The following is a 16327-nucleotide window of genomic DNA, read 5'->3' on the forward strand; positions in this document are numbered from 1 at the left end:
TTTCAGAGGAAACCAGTCAGATGGCCAGGCCTGCAAGAAATGCACAGCACCATCCTTCTCTCCTGGTAGCAAAGCATACAGGGCTGCATCTTAGAAGGTCCACCATAAAAGGTAAGGATGCTCCGTGTAGGAAACAGTGCTGTGCCAAGGTAAAAGTCTGCCTGCCTTTGTAACCACATTCATTGTCAGCTTCATGGAACTAATCCAACTGAGTAGGAACGTGTGAACTTACTTTCTCTCCTGAAGATTCATTTGACAGTAAAGGACGAATCCCTTCCCACTTGGAAGGTCTTTGTTTGCTACTCTCCCCAGCTTGAAATAAGTGCTTCTGAAAGTTAAACTCATGGGCCAGAATGTGTTATAAACTACAGAAGGGCTTTGTAAATGTTAACACTGATTTCCTTAAATTTTATCTCACTTCCCAGTATGAAAAAGATATCTAATTTAGATTAAAAAAAAATTCTCACTGGATATAGAACTATGTTATCTATATACTCACACACATCAAACGATCAGTGTAAATTCCTACTGTCTTCAATTCCTCCTCTTATTCTCTCCTGAAGCCTCTTCAGACTTTTGTGTTGTCCATTCTTCTAGCACATATCTTGTCAAGATCACCAGTATCTCCCATGTAGCTAAATCTTTAAGTCATTTCTCAGACCTTATCTAAATCGACTTATCAACAGCATTCAACATACTTGAGTCCTTATCACTTCCTTGAACCCCACCGCCCCCATTTGACTTTGATGAGTCCATATTATCTTTTTTTTTTTACATCCTTATTGGAGTATAATTGCTTTACAGTGGTGTGTTAGTTTCTGCTTTATAACAACATATTATCTTGATTTTTTTCTCCCTTACCAGTCATTCTTTCTGTCTGCTTTGCTAGTTTCTCTTCACATCCCATACCTCCAGATGTTAAAATGCCCGGGGCTCAAAACTCTTTTTTCCCTGCTTCTAAATTCTCACTCTCTTGGTTATCTCATCCATTTCAGTACTTAAATACCATGTACACACACACACACCCACACACACACACACACACCCACACACACACACACACACACACACACACACACACACCCCACACACACACACACAGTCTATACCTCCTCTCTAAACCCCAGGGACAGATATCCAAACGCCTCAACATCTCCACTTAAGGCATCTCAAACAAACATGTCTCAACATGCTTCCAAATCTGCTCCTCTTGAATTTTTTCTGATTTCGGTAAAGGCCAACACTATCTTTCCAAGTGTTAAGCCAGAGCTTTGGAGTCAATGTGGATTCTTTTTTTATTACCCTCCTCATCCAATCCAATGGCAAATCCCATTGGCTCAAATTTGAGGACACACCTGAAGCCCCTGACTCCTCCCCAGCTGCACCTCTATCATCTGACCTGAAACATCATCTCGTGTGAGATGACATCACTGGGTCCTCAAAGCTCTCCAGTGGCTCCCCATTTCTTACAACTTCCAAGGCCAAAAAGGATCTTAAACCCTCAGCTCCTGTTACTTTGCTGATCTCATTCTTTATTATTTACCCCCTTGCTAATTCCATCCCATGTCCCACTGGCTTCTTTGCTGCTCTTCAAACCTCCAGGTATGCTCCTGTTTGGGGGCTGTGTTTTTTCTTCTGTCTAGAATTCTTTTTTTCATTTCTACGTAGCTTCTTTTCTTATTTGCTTTGAGTCTTGGCTCAAAGACTACCTCTGCAATAAAACCTCCCCTGACTGTTCTATCTAAAGTTGCAACTCTTTCCGCTGTCACATGGCCTTATTTTATATTTCTTCATAGCACTGATTGTTATCTCACCTGATGTTTCTATTGATTTGTTTACAGTCTGTGCGCTCCACTAGAATATAAGTTCTCTTAGGGCAAAACTTTGTCTTGTTCAGCCCAACGCTTAGAACAGAATCTTATACAAAGGAGGTGCTTGATAAACGTCAAGTATGATTGCCGCACAGGAATGCCATTTTCTGAAATGAAGATTAAATTGGTGTACTCATAAATGAGGTAAGACCCTCACAAACATATATGGATATATATTTTGAATTCACAGGGAAAAGTTTGCTATGGAGTTGGAAATAAGTGAATGAGTAACCTGTGTATTAGACACAGCAGAATAGAGAGATATTTACACAAATTATATTGAAAATTGGGAATCTAAAGATTTTATAAATGTAATGAATTTTTGAAAACTCAACACTTTTTATTAAAAATTAAAGAATTAAACATCCTAACCATGATCTGTAGTCATAAGAAAACAATGACAATAAAAATATAATATGCAAATGACTTATGATATAAAAATGTATCTCTTAATTGGTATAGAAATCCCATTCTAGTTCAGAATAACAACTCTATGGATACTTCCTTTAGTATTAAATTCATACAATCTAGTAGTTTTCTATGGTATTTTACATGTTTTTATATTATTTTTAAATTCCTTCATTTCTTCTTTGGTTTTGGATAAACTGACATTTTAATTAATATAGTCACTAACCTTAGTTTAAAAATTGATCTCAGGAGTAATTTGATTTGCCTTTTTCAAACTTTGTTAGGGGAATTCTAAGATGAGACTCACTTATCAATGTAGATGATTATGAAAACACTGCCCTGCGCCATCCTTGATTTAAGCGTTATTTAATAAACTCTAAATTATTATCTGTATTATCTTTAATACAGGTGTTAAAATATATGCATGAGCAGGTTGTTCTTTTTTTAAGTGAGTGGTAGAGCCAAGACTTTATCTCTAAAATAGTACTTTATTTTCCAATAGAAAATGTTTATGAGTCTAGACCACTGTACTTCTGTTTTTTAAAGTATTTTTGTCAATATATATAATAATAGATTCTTATTTGCAAAACTCTGAAGCCCGATAAAGTAAAGCTACCATGGAATCTATTCAGTTGTTTTCTATGAAAAAACAGTCTTGGCTAGTCTACCTTAATGTTAGTTTAAGATGTATATCAGTCAGGTTCCCTTCTAAGAAGTCTGGGCTGATTAGGGAAGGAGTTGGATGGTTCCTGGAAATTGATATAAAATAGCCTGAATGGTTCTGAAAGAGGAGGGTGGATAGAAAGGGCACACTTAGCAGTAATTATGGACCAGATCGCACCTGACGAGAGACCCTTAGGAACAGGGGCCCCAGGCTGCTCACATGTCTAGAAATCCCTCATGTTTGCCAACAATGAAATTCAAACTGATATTTTCTCTTGAAAGTTTCTATAGCTAATGTTTGGGGATAGTTTAGAAAATTCTCAAAGTGATTTGGTCTGCTTAGTGAAGGTAACTAAGCGCTAGGGATATTACCTGGAGTTACGGACCTGCGGCCATGCAGAAGGGATAGAGATACAGTGACCATCCTCATGTCCGCTCCCTAACTGGTTCCACTACCATGGAAAATGGAGCAAAGGATGAAAAGGAGAAGTTATCTCTCAGAGGCAAGGTTCTCGGCTCATTTTTGTTTTGTCCACTCTGTGATAAAGGACAACACGAATTCCAGCCCCAACGTACTTTTTAATTTCCAGACATCTATTAGTTGGCAATAATCTTCTCTTCTTACAACCAGAATTATGTCTGAAAATGATTTATCATACATTTATATGGTTAAATATATATATAAAGTCTCATTTTGGATTAATGAAAGTTAGCTTCACAGAATATAATTATCTGATAGAAAAGAGGAAATTGTGGTCATTTGAGATCTGAGAATAATCAAACTGAGTCTAAGGGTTTCGATCACTATAAAGGAAAACAACGGTAGGTAAGGGGGAAAGAGCAGCACAAGATAAAGGACCCTAGAGGGTTGCCTTCAACTGATCATTGCTCCTGTGGTTTCTCTGTTCCACTTTCTGTATTAATGTCAGGTCAGGACACATGCTCTGAAGGAAAATAAGGCAGGGCTAGAGGACAGGGGGAGGGGAGAGATGCTGTTTAAACAGAGGGATCTGGGGGGAAGGTTTTTTTGCAGAGGTGACATTTGAGCAGAGATCAGATTATAATGAAATAAGGAAGATGCTGCTGCAAAGCCTTCCCTCCAGTGGACGAGCACATATGCAATATATTGTAACTACATTTATATTCATTTATATTTTATTTTATTATATTTTAAATAGACTGCCTGAATTTGAGCATGAAAACTAGTACAACAAAATTGGCTTAAGACAGCCACTGACATTCCTCAAAGAGGTTCATGACTAAAGTGCTTTTTAAAAAAGGTATAAGAAAGTCAGCACAATGACTAGAACAATCTGAACATTAATTAGTCAACCTGTCATATTGTACCAATGATGACTTTGCTATGCTCTAAAGGAGGGAGTAATATCTATTAGTGACTAGGACTTTGATGGAATTAATAATAGAATGAGACAAAAAATGTCAAGACATAAAGTTACATACTCCTAGATAAGATGGCATATTCCTAGATAATATACTTGCATATATTAAGTAGTGTGTGAATACACACTACTTAATATATGAAAGTATAAGCAAGTGTGTGTCTGTGTATAATTAATAAAAGGATGAATTATAAACACATATTAGATTCTTCTGAGCAAAGCCTAAAGAAAAGAACCTTTACTGGAATGCTTCCGATAATGAAGAAGGTTGGTGAGTTTGACTTGTATTCTCTTTACAGCACAAAGTGTTCAAAATTAAGTTGTTTATTTGTTTGCACTTCTCTCAAGTAGTCTAACATCTTAGACTGTCAGACAGATAAATAACAATACTTCTTCTATTTTTCAAGTGATAAATGGTGTACTGAGGCTTTGAATGCTCCAGCAGGTGTGTAGTCCTGGTGAAGTCACATCAAGACGCCACCTGGAATCTCTTTCTGAAAGTCAAAGTTGTCCTCTGAAAAGATTTAGGTGGAAATTGTGAACCTGAAACACCAAGCAAAATTCTCATTAAAATGTTACAAATCCCAGGTCCCAAAAGGATCGTGTTATATGTTCCATGCAGATGATATTTTTTAAAATGAAAAAAAAAAACAATGTCCCTTGTACACAAATCAGGAAATAGTCATCTGGAAAAACTGCCATTCTGGGTGCTGAGAAGAAAGAGGGGTGCTTCCCCTCCACTGGCCTTGGTCCTGGCCATGAGTTCCCCCAGAGAACTCTGTCAGCTACCGTAAGAAGTCCTTCCTACTGTTGGTCCCTCAGCTTCTCCTTTCTTTTTTCTTTTCTTTTTTTTTTCTGCTACAGAAATAATGTTGATAAGTTAATAGCCCCTGCACTTTTGGACCTGGAAGCAAAGGTAAGCAAGAGACCGCAAGCCTGCTTGTCAGAGAAGAAGAAAATAAATCTTTAGAAATACAGGAACATCTCTCTTATGTACCCTCAATTGCTTCTATAGACATGAAAAAGGCCTCCAACCAGCAATAATGATAGTTCTCACAAAGTTATTGATAAGAGAATACAGTGACTTAGTATTTGGTGAAAAATTAAGAGTGCAGATTTTAAACAAATTCAGAGCCCAGTTTCCTCTCCTAACTTCTACTACTGTGCGCCCAACAAACTATTCGGCATCTCCACTTAGCACGCTGCAGTCAACATATCCGAAACTCCTTAGCCACTGTCTACTGGCCATCCGCAGAATCATATTTATCAACCATCACTGTTCTCTCACATACCATGGCTGCCTTTTAGAGAAAGAACTATTGTCATTGAAAATGACAGAGAATACTCCTGGGGAATGCACAAGGCAAAAGGCAACAAAAAGACACAGCAGCTTAGAGCTATGAACATAGGAGAAAAATCTCAAAAGAATAAAGAAATTTTGACATCACTATGCTATAGAACTATAGAAGGGCTGACATAAACAGTGATAAACCTGAGTTGTCCCAGTGCTTGAATTATACTAGATTTATTTTAAAGTTATATTATTTCCCTTAAAACAACAAACTATCCTCTACATTTGAGATTATCTATAATACACATGATTCATATTTTTTGAGCAAACAGCGTATGCTTGGCATCTAGCTAGGTCCTTTCCATACATTTTTCCAATAATTGTTTTCTCCATCTAGTCTGTTATAAAAGAACTGAGGCCCGGAGCAGTTGAGGCTCTCCTAAAGTGCTCAGCTAGTAGGTGCTCGAGTCAGGATGGAAACAAGGCATTTGATTCCAGAGTGGCACACCTCATGACGATGCTACATTGCCTCCTTGAACAAAAATGTTGGTAACGGTTTTGAAAATTAAAACATCATAGGCCTGAATTCAGTCTAGAAACTTCATTCTTTAAATGGCATACTACCTGAGAATAAGTAGTTATCTGTAAAACTCTACATCATAAAATAACTAGAAGATTTGTATTAATTTTGTGAAGCATTTTTATAATGAGATCTTCAAAGAGAATCTAAAAACAGTTTCATTCAGAAGAAAAGCATGGAAACTCTACAGCAGAGAGAGACATTGATTTCTCATAAGACTCAAGACAGCATTTTCTTTTTTATGAGGGTGAGGCTCTAAATTATGAGGAAACTTTGGGCATTTTCTCCTTTAAGATTGTGCAAATTAATAAAAGGAAACCTCAGCCGAAGTTGGGGTCGGAAGGCCAGTAGTGGGAGCTCTCATGCCCTGCCCACCACTCACCTTTAATTACCCCACCAGGAAGACATCAGTAACTGACTGACCCCAACAGGAAGAGACTAGCTTGCTCTCCCAAACAGGAAGCGCAGCTACATTCCTGCCCCAGCAGGAGGAAGGAAGACTTCCTTCTTGCCCAGCAACAAGCCCAGCCAATGGAAGACCCGGCAGCTCAGCCAAAGACAAGCTATCATCGCTTGAACTTTTACTTTCCTCCAATGAACTTTCCTTTTTTCCTTGCTGATGATCTCCTTTCCTTATCCTGCCTTCCTTTTATAAAAGCCTTCCATGCCCTGCAACTCCTCAGAATATCTCTCTGTTTGCCACATGAGATGCTGCCCAATTGATTCATGAATCGTTGACCAAAACCACTTCGATCTTCAGATTTACTCAGTTACTTTTTGTTTTTTAACCAACAGCAGAGAAGTGCTTGTCTTTGCAGTTTTGCTCTTTATGGAGATTCCTGAGATATAGCCATAGATGACAAACTCTTAGTCAAAACTGTCCTCTCAACTGTCCTCCAATTTCCCTTCCCAAAACTTGAAACTTCACGTATTACATCATTTTATTTGTATATGGAGAACACTGACCTGTCAAAAAACCTTGACCTGTCCATGTGTGACCAGCAAATTCCCTCAGTGTCAGTGAACCTTTTCGAGGCGTATCTGACTGTTAGAAGAAAGATAAAATGAGGGATGAGTTTTATTGTTTTATTGTTTCAAATACTTTTAAAAATGAAAGTTATGGTTAACAGAGAACCGACCCGAAATGTCTGGGTTGTGCTGGGCTTGAAAACTGTTCCGCCGCCAGAGATCTTTCTTGAAGGGGTGATCTTTCTACACGGACAAGTACTGTGCTCAGCACATGGTTTTGTGGATGCCTTCCTCTGAACTAAATGAAGGATGATATGCTCTTGTTTAAAATAAATGCAATCCTTAAAAAGACAAAAGAAAATCTATATATGCTTCAATCAGCCGCTCGTTTATCATTCATTCTCTTGCTTATTTGAAAACTTTTATTTAGATATTGCTAAGTATAAGGTCCACTAAACACACCTATTAATTTAATTATGTAACTGTAGTTTTTAACCCGGTAAAGTGATAGGGCCTTAATACGTAAATATGGATTAAAAACCTTAACCGCATAAAGTTCTTAACATTAAACTATGATAGAAATGTTATTCTGCATTTGTGAAGCATCTGACTTTTTTTAATGTGATATTTGACTGCTTTTAGGATTCCACTCTAAGCCACAATATCCTAAAGTTAAATATTAAAGCTCTGCAACTCTTGCCTTCTGAGAATGAGTTTTACTGTTATCTTCAAGGAGGCAGGAGTGCGAGAGAAAGCCTTGCCTCCGCTGGTTCTTCTCTCTCTAGGCTTTATGTTCTCACACTTGGGGGTCTTCTGTGTTTTATAAAATAGACACAAGTTACTTGTATTGGAGTGAAGTGAGCAGTCATTATAAATCTGGGGGAGATCTGGTTAGGCTTTCTACCAGCAGCATACCTTCCCCAGACTTTCTGTGGTTGCTTGGCTGAGTTGAGCTTGCGTGAAGAAGACATTGCGCCTACATTCCAGTGAACATGGCAAAGATTAACTGTAAAAATGAGAGCTAGGAAAAATGGCAGGGTATGTTACTGTGTTCTTAATCTATGCCAGGCATTATGTAACATCTATAAATTCATTTAAATCCTTATAACAATTCTTTGAGGTAGGAATCATTATTGCCCTTTTAAAAGTGAGAAAATCAAGGCTCAGGGAAGTTAATTGGAAGCAAATCATATAAAGAGTTTGTGTGGCAGGATTCAAGCACAGAGCTGCCTGTCCCCTGACGTAACCTTCATGCTATTTTCTTCACTACACCATCCTGACCATCAGATATTGCCTTGACACCTGGAATTTCTGATTTAGTTCGGGCCGTGTTTTTATTTCACAAATTATTGAATTAATCCTCCCACCTCCTATAAATTCTCACTAAGCCAGTTACTTTCAAGAAACAGATCATGGAGACATTTTATGCTACCGTGTTCATGTGGAAGTGTCCAAATTATGTTTGTTTGTTTTCCAACAAACAATGTAAATGGTGCACTTAAATATTAAGAAATCTGTCTTACAGAAACAGGACGCGATCCGGGAACTGCCATATTCTGCTCCCCAGTCTCTGAGCCTATTGGTGGCAACCTGCTCCTTGAGGTCTGAACTGGTGGTGAGGCCGTGCGGTCCATGCCAGTTTGCCTGTAAACACAACAACATGACCTGAGCACCCAGGTACAGAGACGGACAGACCTTACCGCGAAGCTATTAATCACAACCTGCCTCCCAAAGGACACGCCAAGTAGGATGAGCTGAGTTTCTGGAAGATGGGTGGGGGGCTGCGTCCCAGCCCCAGTCACCTCTGTGTTTAGTGAGGACTGTGAGCCTGTATTCACTGAGTGCTCAGCTATGCCATCCCCTGCGCAGAACACGGAAGGTTTTGAAGATCTAGTTCCTCTCCTTAAGAAGATTACAAAGTACTGAAAACAAATCAAGTAATTAGATTACAATGCAATGCAGTTGATATAGTGCTACGGTGTCTGGTTCTGAATACAAGCACTGTAGAAATTTAGGGAATAGAGCAATCAATGAAGGATAAAATTAATTCTCGATGTGCAGGGCCTAGACGAGGAAAACCACAAAAATCTATGTAAGGTCATAAAGGGCAAAATATGTTCTCTGATGGGAAAACTAAGTTTTGTGAAAATGTCGATTATTCCTACATTTTTAATAGATGTAATGCTATGAGGTCCAATGTGATACTTTTTTTAAAATTTGACAACCAGATTGTAAAATTTATTTGTCAACATGGGTGAGTAATTTCAACAAAGGAAGAGTAATGATGATAAAGACCTTCCCTACCACATATTGACGCTGAAAAATTAAATTGTCTAATTTGTGCACAAGAATAGAGATGGATATTCTAGAAACAGATTCTAATTCATTTATTTATATATAATAAATTCATGAAAATTAAAATATGACAATTTTTGACTCATCAAGTTTTAAAATATACATACTAACTAAAGTTTACAGGCTGCAAGGAAAGAGTCTTGTGGATTGCTAGTGGGTCTATAAAGTGGTAGAACCATTCTTAGAAGAACTTTGGAAAAATATTTCAAGAGCCTTAAAAATATCCATAACCTTTGACCCCATAGCTTTACTTCTAGGACTCACCACCAGGAAACAGTTTAAAGACATCCTTACTAAAATTTATGTAAGATAATGTTCACTGTACAATATAATAGTGAAAATATAGAAGAAATGAAAATTTTCAGTAGTAGGGCAACACAGTAAATTATTATATACCCACATAATTATATTTTAGTCATTAAAATCATGCTTTCAAAAATGTCTGATAACATGGAAAATATGAATAATGTTAAGTGAAAAGTATATGAAAAAGAGCTACATTATAAAATAGTAAGATAATGTTAGCATTAGAAAAACGATAATGGAAAGGAAAGAAGAAATTTAATCATAGACAAAACTAGTAGTAAATTTACCAACAGTTGTCATTTTTATATTTCTATGTGTTGAGCATACAGGGGATCTTTGATTTCTACTTATATTTTTGGTACTGTCCTACTGGTCCACAGTGAACTTGTAGTACTTTGATAATTAGAAAAAAATGGTATGTTAATCAAAAGGAAAGACAGAGCATGAATAAAATCACAGAAGTAAGACTATGCATAGCTGGTATGTTTGTGGGTCAGAGAGGAGATAATGCTGACCAGAAGCAAGGTGAGTGATGAGAAGTAACGGAAAGCAGGTGCCATAATCAAAGATGTGATGTTGCCCCCAAAGGGCAAATGCTGGCTCTTGGTGGGACAGCAAAAATCTTACTTTTTATGTATAAAAAAGATATTAAAAATAGTACAGGGCTTCCCTGGTGGCGCAGTGGTTGAGAGTCCGCCTGCCGATGCAGGGGACGCAGGTTCGTGCCCCGGTCCGGGAAGATCCCACATGCCACGGAGTGGCTGGGCCCGTGAGCCATGGTCGCTGAGCCTGTGCGTCCAGAGCCTGTGCTCCACAACGGGAGAGGCCACAGCAGTGAGAGGCCCGCGTACCGCAAAAAAAAAAAAAAATCGTACAAAACTCTACACTATATTAAGCTTTCACAGGTGGGGGAGGAATTAGGAAAGATACTCTAAAAGGGCTTCTTAGCATGGCAATAATTTTAAAAACGTTGAAAGACATGGATCTACAAATGGGGAGAGGCCAGAACAAGACAGGAAGGGAATGTACAGTTGGAGGTGTCTGAATTTATTTCAATAAAAAATAGAAAATGTTTTTGATGAAAGCCTGACAGTGGAGCCCGGGTGGGCTGGGAGGAAGAGGAGAGAGCCAGTAATGTGCTATTGACACGGCAGAGGATGACGAAGAGGGTCCCAGGTGGCCAAAGTGACATGGAGGAGGGAGTGAGATCTTGAAAGAATTAACAGAGCAGACTCAAATAAAGCTGGAAAGAGCACTTCCAACTAGTGAAAGAAACGCTGACTTATCAAGCTGTAAAGGGTGCTGTGGAATGCATCTCTAAAGAGTCCAGCCACTCCTTAAGCACTGGCAGCTGCTTACGCATCCCCCCCGCCTCAGGGGGACCTAGATGCGGTCCCTGTAATAACTGCCTCCCGTGCTGCAGGAAGCCTGGTGGCCCAGCGGTCCAGGAGCTGGTCTCCAAGGCCAGGCAGCCCTGTGGGGAGTCCCAGCTCTGCCTCTCCCTCGTGGGATGACCTTTGGCCACTTACTCAACTTCTTTCAGCCTCTGTTTCCTCATCTTAGACTTGGGATAATGGGAGTACCAACTCAAAGGTTTGTGGTAGGTCACAAAGAAGATAATAACTGTGATCCATTTAGCTAGTGCTGGGAACATGAAAGCAGTCAACAAACACTGGCTGTTGTTAACATAAGTATTGCCTCATACTTGAGTGAGTGAGAAAACTGGAAAGCTCCTTCGTAATTCTACAATAAAGGAAGAGAAATTCCTTTCTAATAAGGCAATGATTTGATGTTGATGCCTAAGGTCAAAAGCTTTTCTGAAATTCCCTACACAGAATGAAACTCGCCCTTCAAGATAAATAAAAACTAATGGGTATATGTCCCTTTTATTTTAACAGCATCTTATGTACATCAGTTTCTATACCTCACAATGAAAGTATTAATTATGTATATATAAAAGCATTAGCTAATGATTAGTTTTACAGACTCAGCCATTGAAACCCATCTAAGACCCTCTCCGTCAAGAGTTTCATTGCGCTTAGCTGCCTGTGCTGTAGGTACATGGCCTGACTTCATATTCTAGTATCTAGCTAAGTATACTACTGGAACAAATTCCTGTTAAATATCCAAATAATGAGCTACTTAGAAAACTGTCCACATAAGATTTGACAGGGGATGCTTTGTCCAGAATAAACCATAAACCCTAATTGACAAGCATCTCTGTCCTCCGTGACCTTTGTTTTACCACCAGAGAAACAAGACTTACAGTTTTGTTCCCCTAAGAACTTCATCGCTGTACACACTGGGGATTTTTATTCTCTGTGATTCTGAGGTAAGAGAAGGCAGCCTCCTGTATGCCGGTGTTTTCTTTGCAGAAGTCTGTAGTCCGCGAGCATCCAAGATCCGTGCCAGACAGTGCTGGGCCGAGGAAAGGGCACCGGCCCCTACACCCAGTGATTTGTCCTCTTGCTCACTCCTGGGGGAGGGAAGTCAAGTTCATTACTCAGATGTAAGCTCTACGCATTTGCTCATCACTAGACTTTGTCTAGAACACAGCCTGGCACATAGAACTTAGTCCTATTTGTTGAATGAATGGACAAACCAGCATTTCCAGTTCCATTTTAATTTCAGTGAAGGATCATCGACGGGGGGGAAGGATCTCACTGTTTTAAGTCTCTCATTGTTTGTAATCAAACCGTGTAGCCCACAAGGTTAAGAATTCACAGCTACAGTCCCGTTTCCTTATCGGCCCTAACCTAACAGGAATTGTTTTGTGGTTGTCATTAGAACAGGCTGTTTTCACTCTTACACATTGGTTGTATGTGCTCAGACACACCTGGAGCATGGGATTAAATGCAATTCTTATCATCTCGTCCTCTGTGGTCTTTAGTGGTCGAGTGTGTCCAGCGCAGGGAAGAGGCTGGGTGATTATTTTTTATACGTACTGTGTTCTATCTGCAAAATAGGTGGGTCTCTGCTGAAGTGGTTTTGCTTGAATTGTCATCACACCATTCAAGTCACTATAAAAATTATTGGAGAAGCGATGAATCTGAGGAAAGTGAAAACAATAAAAATTAAAAAGCATCCAGAGCCATTGCAATTACGGATGCCTGTCAGGAACCCGCAGGAAACACAGGGCAGCCTCAAACTGGCTAATTTGAGGTGCATTTAATAAAGGGACTATACTTTTTAAAGACATGTGAAGAGAAATGAATAAGGAATGACCAATTCCCCAAGGCTTGTTAACAGTAGGGACACATTACCACACCTAGGCTCAGAGCAGCAAGAAGTGAGGGAGAGGTTTCTGGAATCTGGACAGGGTAGCTGATGGAGAAATGCCACCAACCCACTGTGACCCGGTAGAACGGCCAGGAGGAAACAAGCCAGGCCTCATTCTCCTCCATGCTCTGAGCTCCCAAAAGCTGTGTATTCACCTTCACCAGGGTGAAGAGGGTAGACAGAGAGTCTGGAGAAGCAAAGAAAAGGTGTCCCAGCTCCCACGGGTCAGCTTGCCTGGCACCTCTCCTCCGACCCAGCCCTTCACAGCTCACCCCAGTGAGCTTCCCGGACCAGCTCCAGAGCCTGGGAAAACCCGAGACCAGAGTCTGAAAGGCTTGCATTTGAATCCCAGTTCTCAATGCCCCCTGCTTGGTCATCTTGGAAAGATTTTTAACTTCCTAGTCTTTACTCTGGGGATAATGATTCCTACTTCATAGGAGAATTCAATTCGACAACCTTGGTGAAAGCATGAAGTAAGGGCTAAATAATTATTAATTTCACATTCCATCCCATAATATGACCAACTAGGATTTAAAATAATATATAGCTTCAGGCAAACAGGATTTCTGAAACTAGAATTACAGTTCGAGAAAAATGTGGCACCCCTAATCACATTTTCCTCATATTGAATATATAAAAGTAAATGTTAGAGGAATAAATTAAGACCTATTGTGATTATCACTAAAATGCTTTATTTCAAAATAAACTCTACTAGTATTTTACTTTTACTTTAAACTTTGTTGCCCATTCACTTTCTTTTAACTTTTATCCAAATGCAAACAACAAAATAACCGTAAAAAGCATTTTAAAAAACCATAAAAAACTGTAAACACAACAAAATATCTGTTAAAATAAATCCTTAGATTTTAAAATCTCCGTATTTCTCAAGTGTATTTATATTGCCTGATAGTTAAATGTTCTCTTCTAGGTTGTCATCAACCGTTCCTTTATATGCGATTCATACTTCACATTTTAATATGAAAAGTGGACAATACTGTTGAGCCTGTCAGAGCAGTTTAAAGAGACCAAAAAGTTCATTAAACTGGCAGCAATTCCAAAAGTTTCTTTTGAACAGCACAAACAAAGACTAATTGTAAAGCCCTTAAACTAGAGGGTAAAACAATCCGATTAGATATTTCTGTTTTAATCCACTGCTCCGTGAACCTCGGGCCCTATTGCTCCTATGCTGGGTGCATATTGTTGCCTCTGCCTTGTCATCCTCCCTTTTCTTTTTCAGCTGAATAAATCTTGCCTGTCATTTAGGATTTAGTTCATGTATTACTCTACTTTGTGAGGGTATGCTATTTTCCCTCTGAGCTCCACAGCATTAATGAGCTAAAAGACATCTAATTACAATATATAATATAATAAAATATGATTTATAATTAGCATCTGATTATAATAATCAAAGCTAACACTTAGTCTGCTCTATGCCACACACGGTACTAAATGTCTTATCTCCTTTAATTCGCATGGCTTCCTATTTCATAGATCCCGTAGATAATGGAACAGGCTTTGAAAGAAAGGGGCAGATTCAAGATCACAGAGTCAATAGCTTGTGACACTGGACTCCAGAGTTGTAGTCTATATCCAGAGCTCAAACTCTCATCCACTCTAAACGTATCTTCTAGGTTGCCTCTGTGTGGGGGGGGGGGGGAGGAGGAGGGGGAGGAGGGGGAGGGGGAGGAGGGGAGGGGGAGGGGGAGGAGGGGGAGGAGGAGGAGGATGATTTGGTATGGCTTGACTCCCTCCAACTAACTTGTACGGACCAGGAATCCTGTCTTTTTTCTGCTTCCCCGCAGCAGACGGGTTGTGCAAACATACAGTCCAAACTCCTTAGCACTCCTGAAGGTCTCCCATAAGCAAGCTCATCCTTTCCAGCCTCACCTTCCACTAGATCATTTTTTTTCTTTTTAATTATTTTATTTATTTATTTTATGTTTGCCTGAGTTGGGTATTCGTTGCTGCGCATGGGCTTTCTCTAGTTGCAGCAAGGGGGGCTATTCTTTGTTGTGGTGCATGGGCTTCTCATTGTGGTGGCTTCTCTTTTTGTGGAGCACAGGCTCTAGGAGCATGGGCTTCAGTAGTTGTGGCTCGCAGGCTCAGTAGTTGTGGCTCACGAGCTCTAGAGCACAGGCTCAGTAGTTGTGGCACACGGGCTTAGTTGCTCCATGGTGTGTGGGATCCTCCCGGACCAGGGCTCGAACCTGTGTCCCCTGCATTGGCAGGCGGATTCTTAACCACTGTGCCACCAGGGAAGCCCCTCCACTAGATCTTTGAATGGGGACACAATTCAAGAAAAATTTATTGAGTTCCCAGTATATACCTGTGTTAGGAGCTCTCACATATTTATATGACTTTATCCTCACAACAATCCGTTGCACAACATATTATTACCCTCGTTCTATAGAAAAAGAAACTGAAGTTTAGAGAAGTTAAACAACATGTCCAAGATAATTCCCCTCATAGGTCTCTTGATTCCAAACGCCCTGGTCTTGCCACAGTGACTCTGCCTGTCCCAGTATCCCATCCTCTAAGCCTCAGTCCAATCACTGTTCCCCTCCCTCACTCCTCCATGTGGGTCTGAATTGACCCACTTAGAATTCCTATCCAGGAAAGCCTACTCATTTCTTCATGTTTCTGTTCAAATTTTACCTCCAACCAAAAAAGATAAAGCTTCACTCCAGGCAGAATAAATAATTTTCTCCCTGCTTCTACAACTCTTTTTTGTACAACGCTCACAGAAGACTTTGCATCTGACCTGTATCATATTCTTCACTTTACTAGGTCAGGGAATATGCTGTGTTCCTCTCTACATCTCCTTAAAACACCTAATACAGTTCACTTAATACAAACTCAATTAATGTTGAATGAACCCAACGTATACTCATGGATTGAGTCTTTTATCACTTTGGTGGGAGGACAGGAGAACATCTGTAACCTTCAAATTGGCTAGAACTATTGGGGGAAAGCATGTTTTTTCTTCAAAAATATGGAAACAGCTCTACAGTTCAAAGCAGGTGGAAAGTCTCAAATCTCAGTGTCCCTACTCTATCAAAGAATCTGGCAATTCTATTCAACTCCATGAAATAATTATTTTTAAATTTTAGTCTTATTGGCCAACAGACCCAAATATCTTAATAGAATTTAATAGAATGGCACTCTTGACAAACTGAGGCCAGAGATATAAAGACTGAAGGAAAGA

At 39.5% G+C, this 16327-nt stretch overlaps 1 protein-coding gene and 1 long non-coding RNA gene across 4 annotated transcripts in view; one reads left to right on the top strand and one right to left on the bottom strand.

The window, feature by feature from the left end:
• Positions 1–7: 7 nt before the first annotated feature.
• Positions 8–7172, top strand: LOC308608154. Its single transcript, XR_014014097.1, has 3 exons — positions 8–111; positions 1898–2015; positions 5207–7172. It is a non-coding gene; the product is annotated as an uncharacterized lncRNA (long non-coding RNA).
• The window catches only part of FAM149A (family with sequence similarity 149 member A), a gene marked incomplete at its 5' end in the record, with an annotated part of 30715 nt that continues 17896 nt past the window's right edge, over positions 3509–16327 (bottom strand). The window contains 7 exons of one of the 3 annotated variants that reach the window (XM_081220849.1): positions 3509–4885; positions 7180–7258; positions 7353–7480; positions 8098–8158; positions 8706–8826; positions 12110–12319; positions 12789–12892. In XM_081220849.1, the coding sequence (XP_081076975.1) occupies positions 4812–4885; positions 7180–7258; positions 7353–7480; positions 8098–8158; positions 8706–8826; positions 12110–12319; positions 12789–12892 (777 nt within the window). In that variant the 3' untranslated portion in view covers positions 3509–4811. Of the gene's footprint in view, positions 4886–7179; positions 7259–7352; positions 7545–8097; positions 8159–8705; positions 8827–12109; positions 12320–12788; positions 12893–16327 lie in introns of all 3 variants that reach the window. The other 2 variants (XM_081220850.1, XM_081220848.1) reach the window with 2 other exon arrangements.

The sequence above is a fragment of the Mesoplodon bidens genome (genome assembly GCF_964165515.1).
Source record: "Mesoplodon bidens genome assembly, chromosome: 20".
Taxonomy (NCBI): Eukaryota; Metazoa; Chordata; class Mammalia; order Artiodactyla; family Ziphiidae; genus Mesoplodon; species Mesoplodon bidens.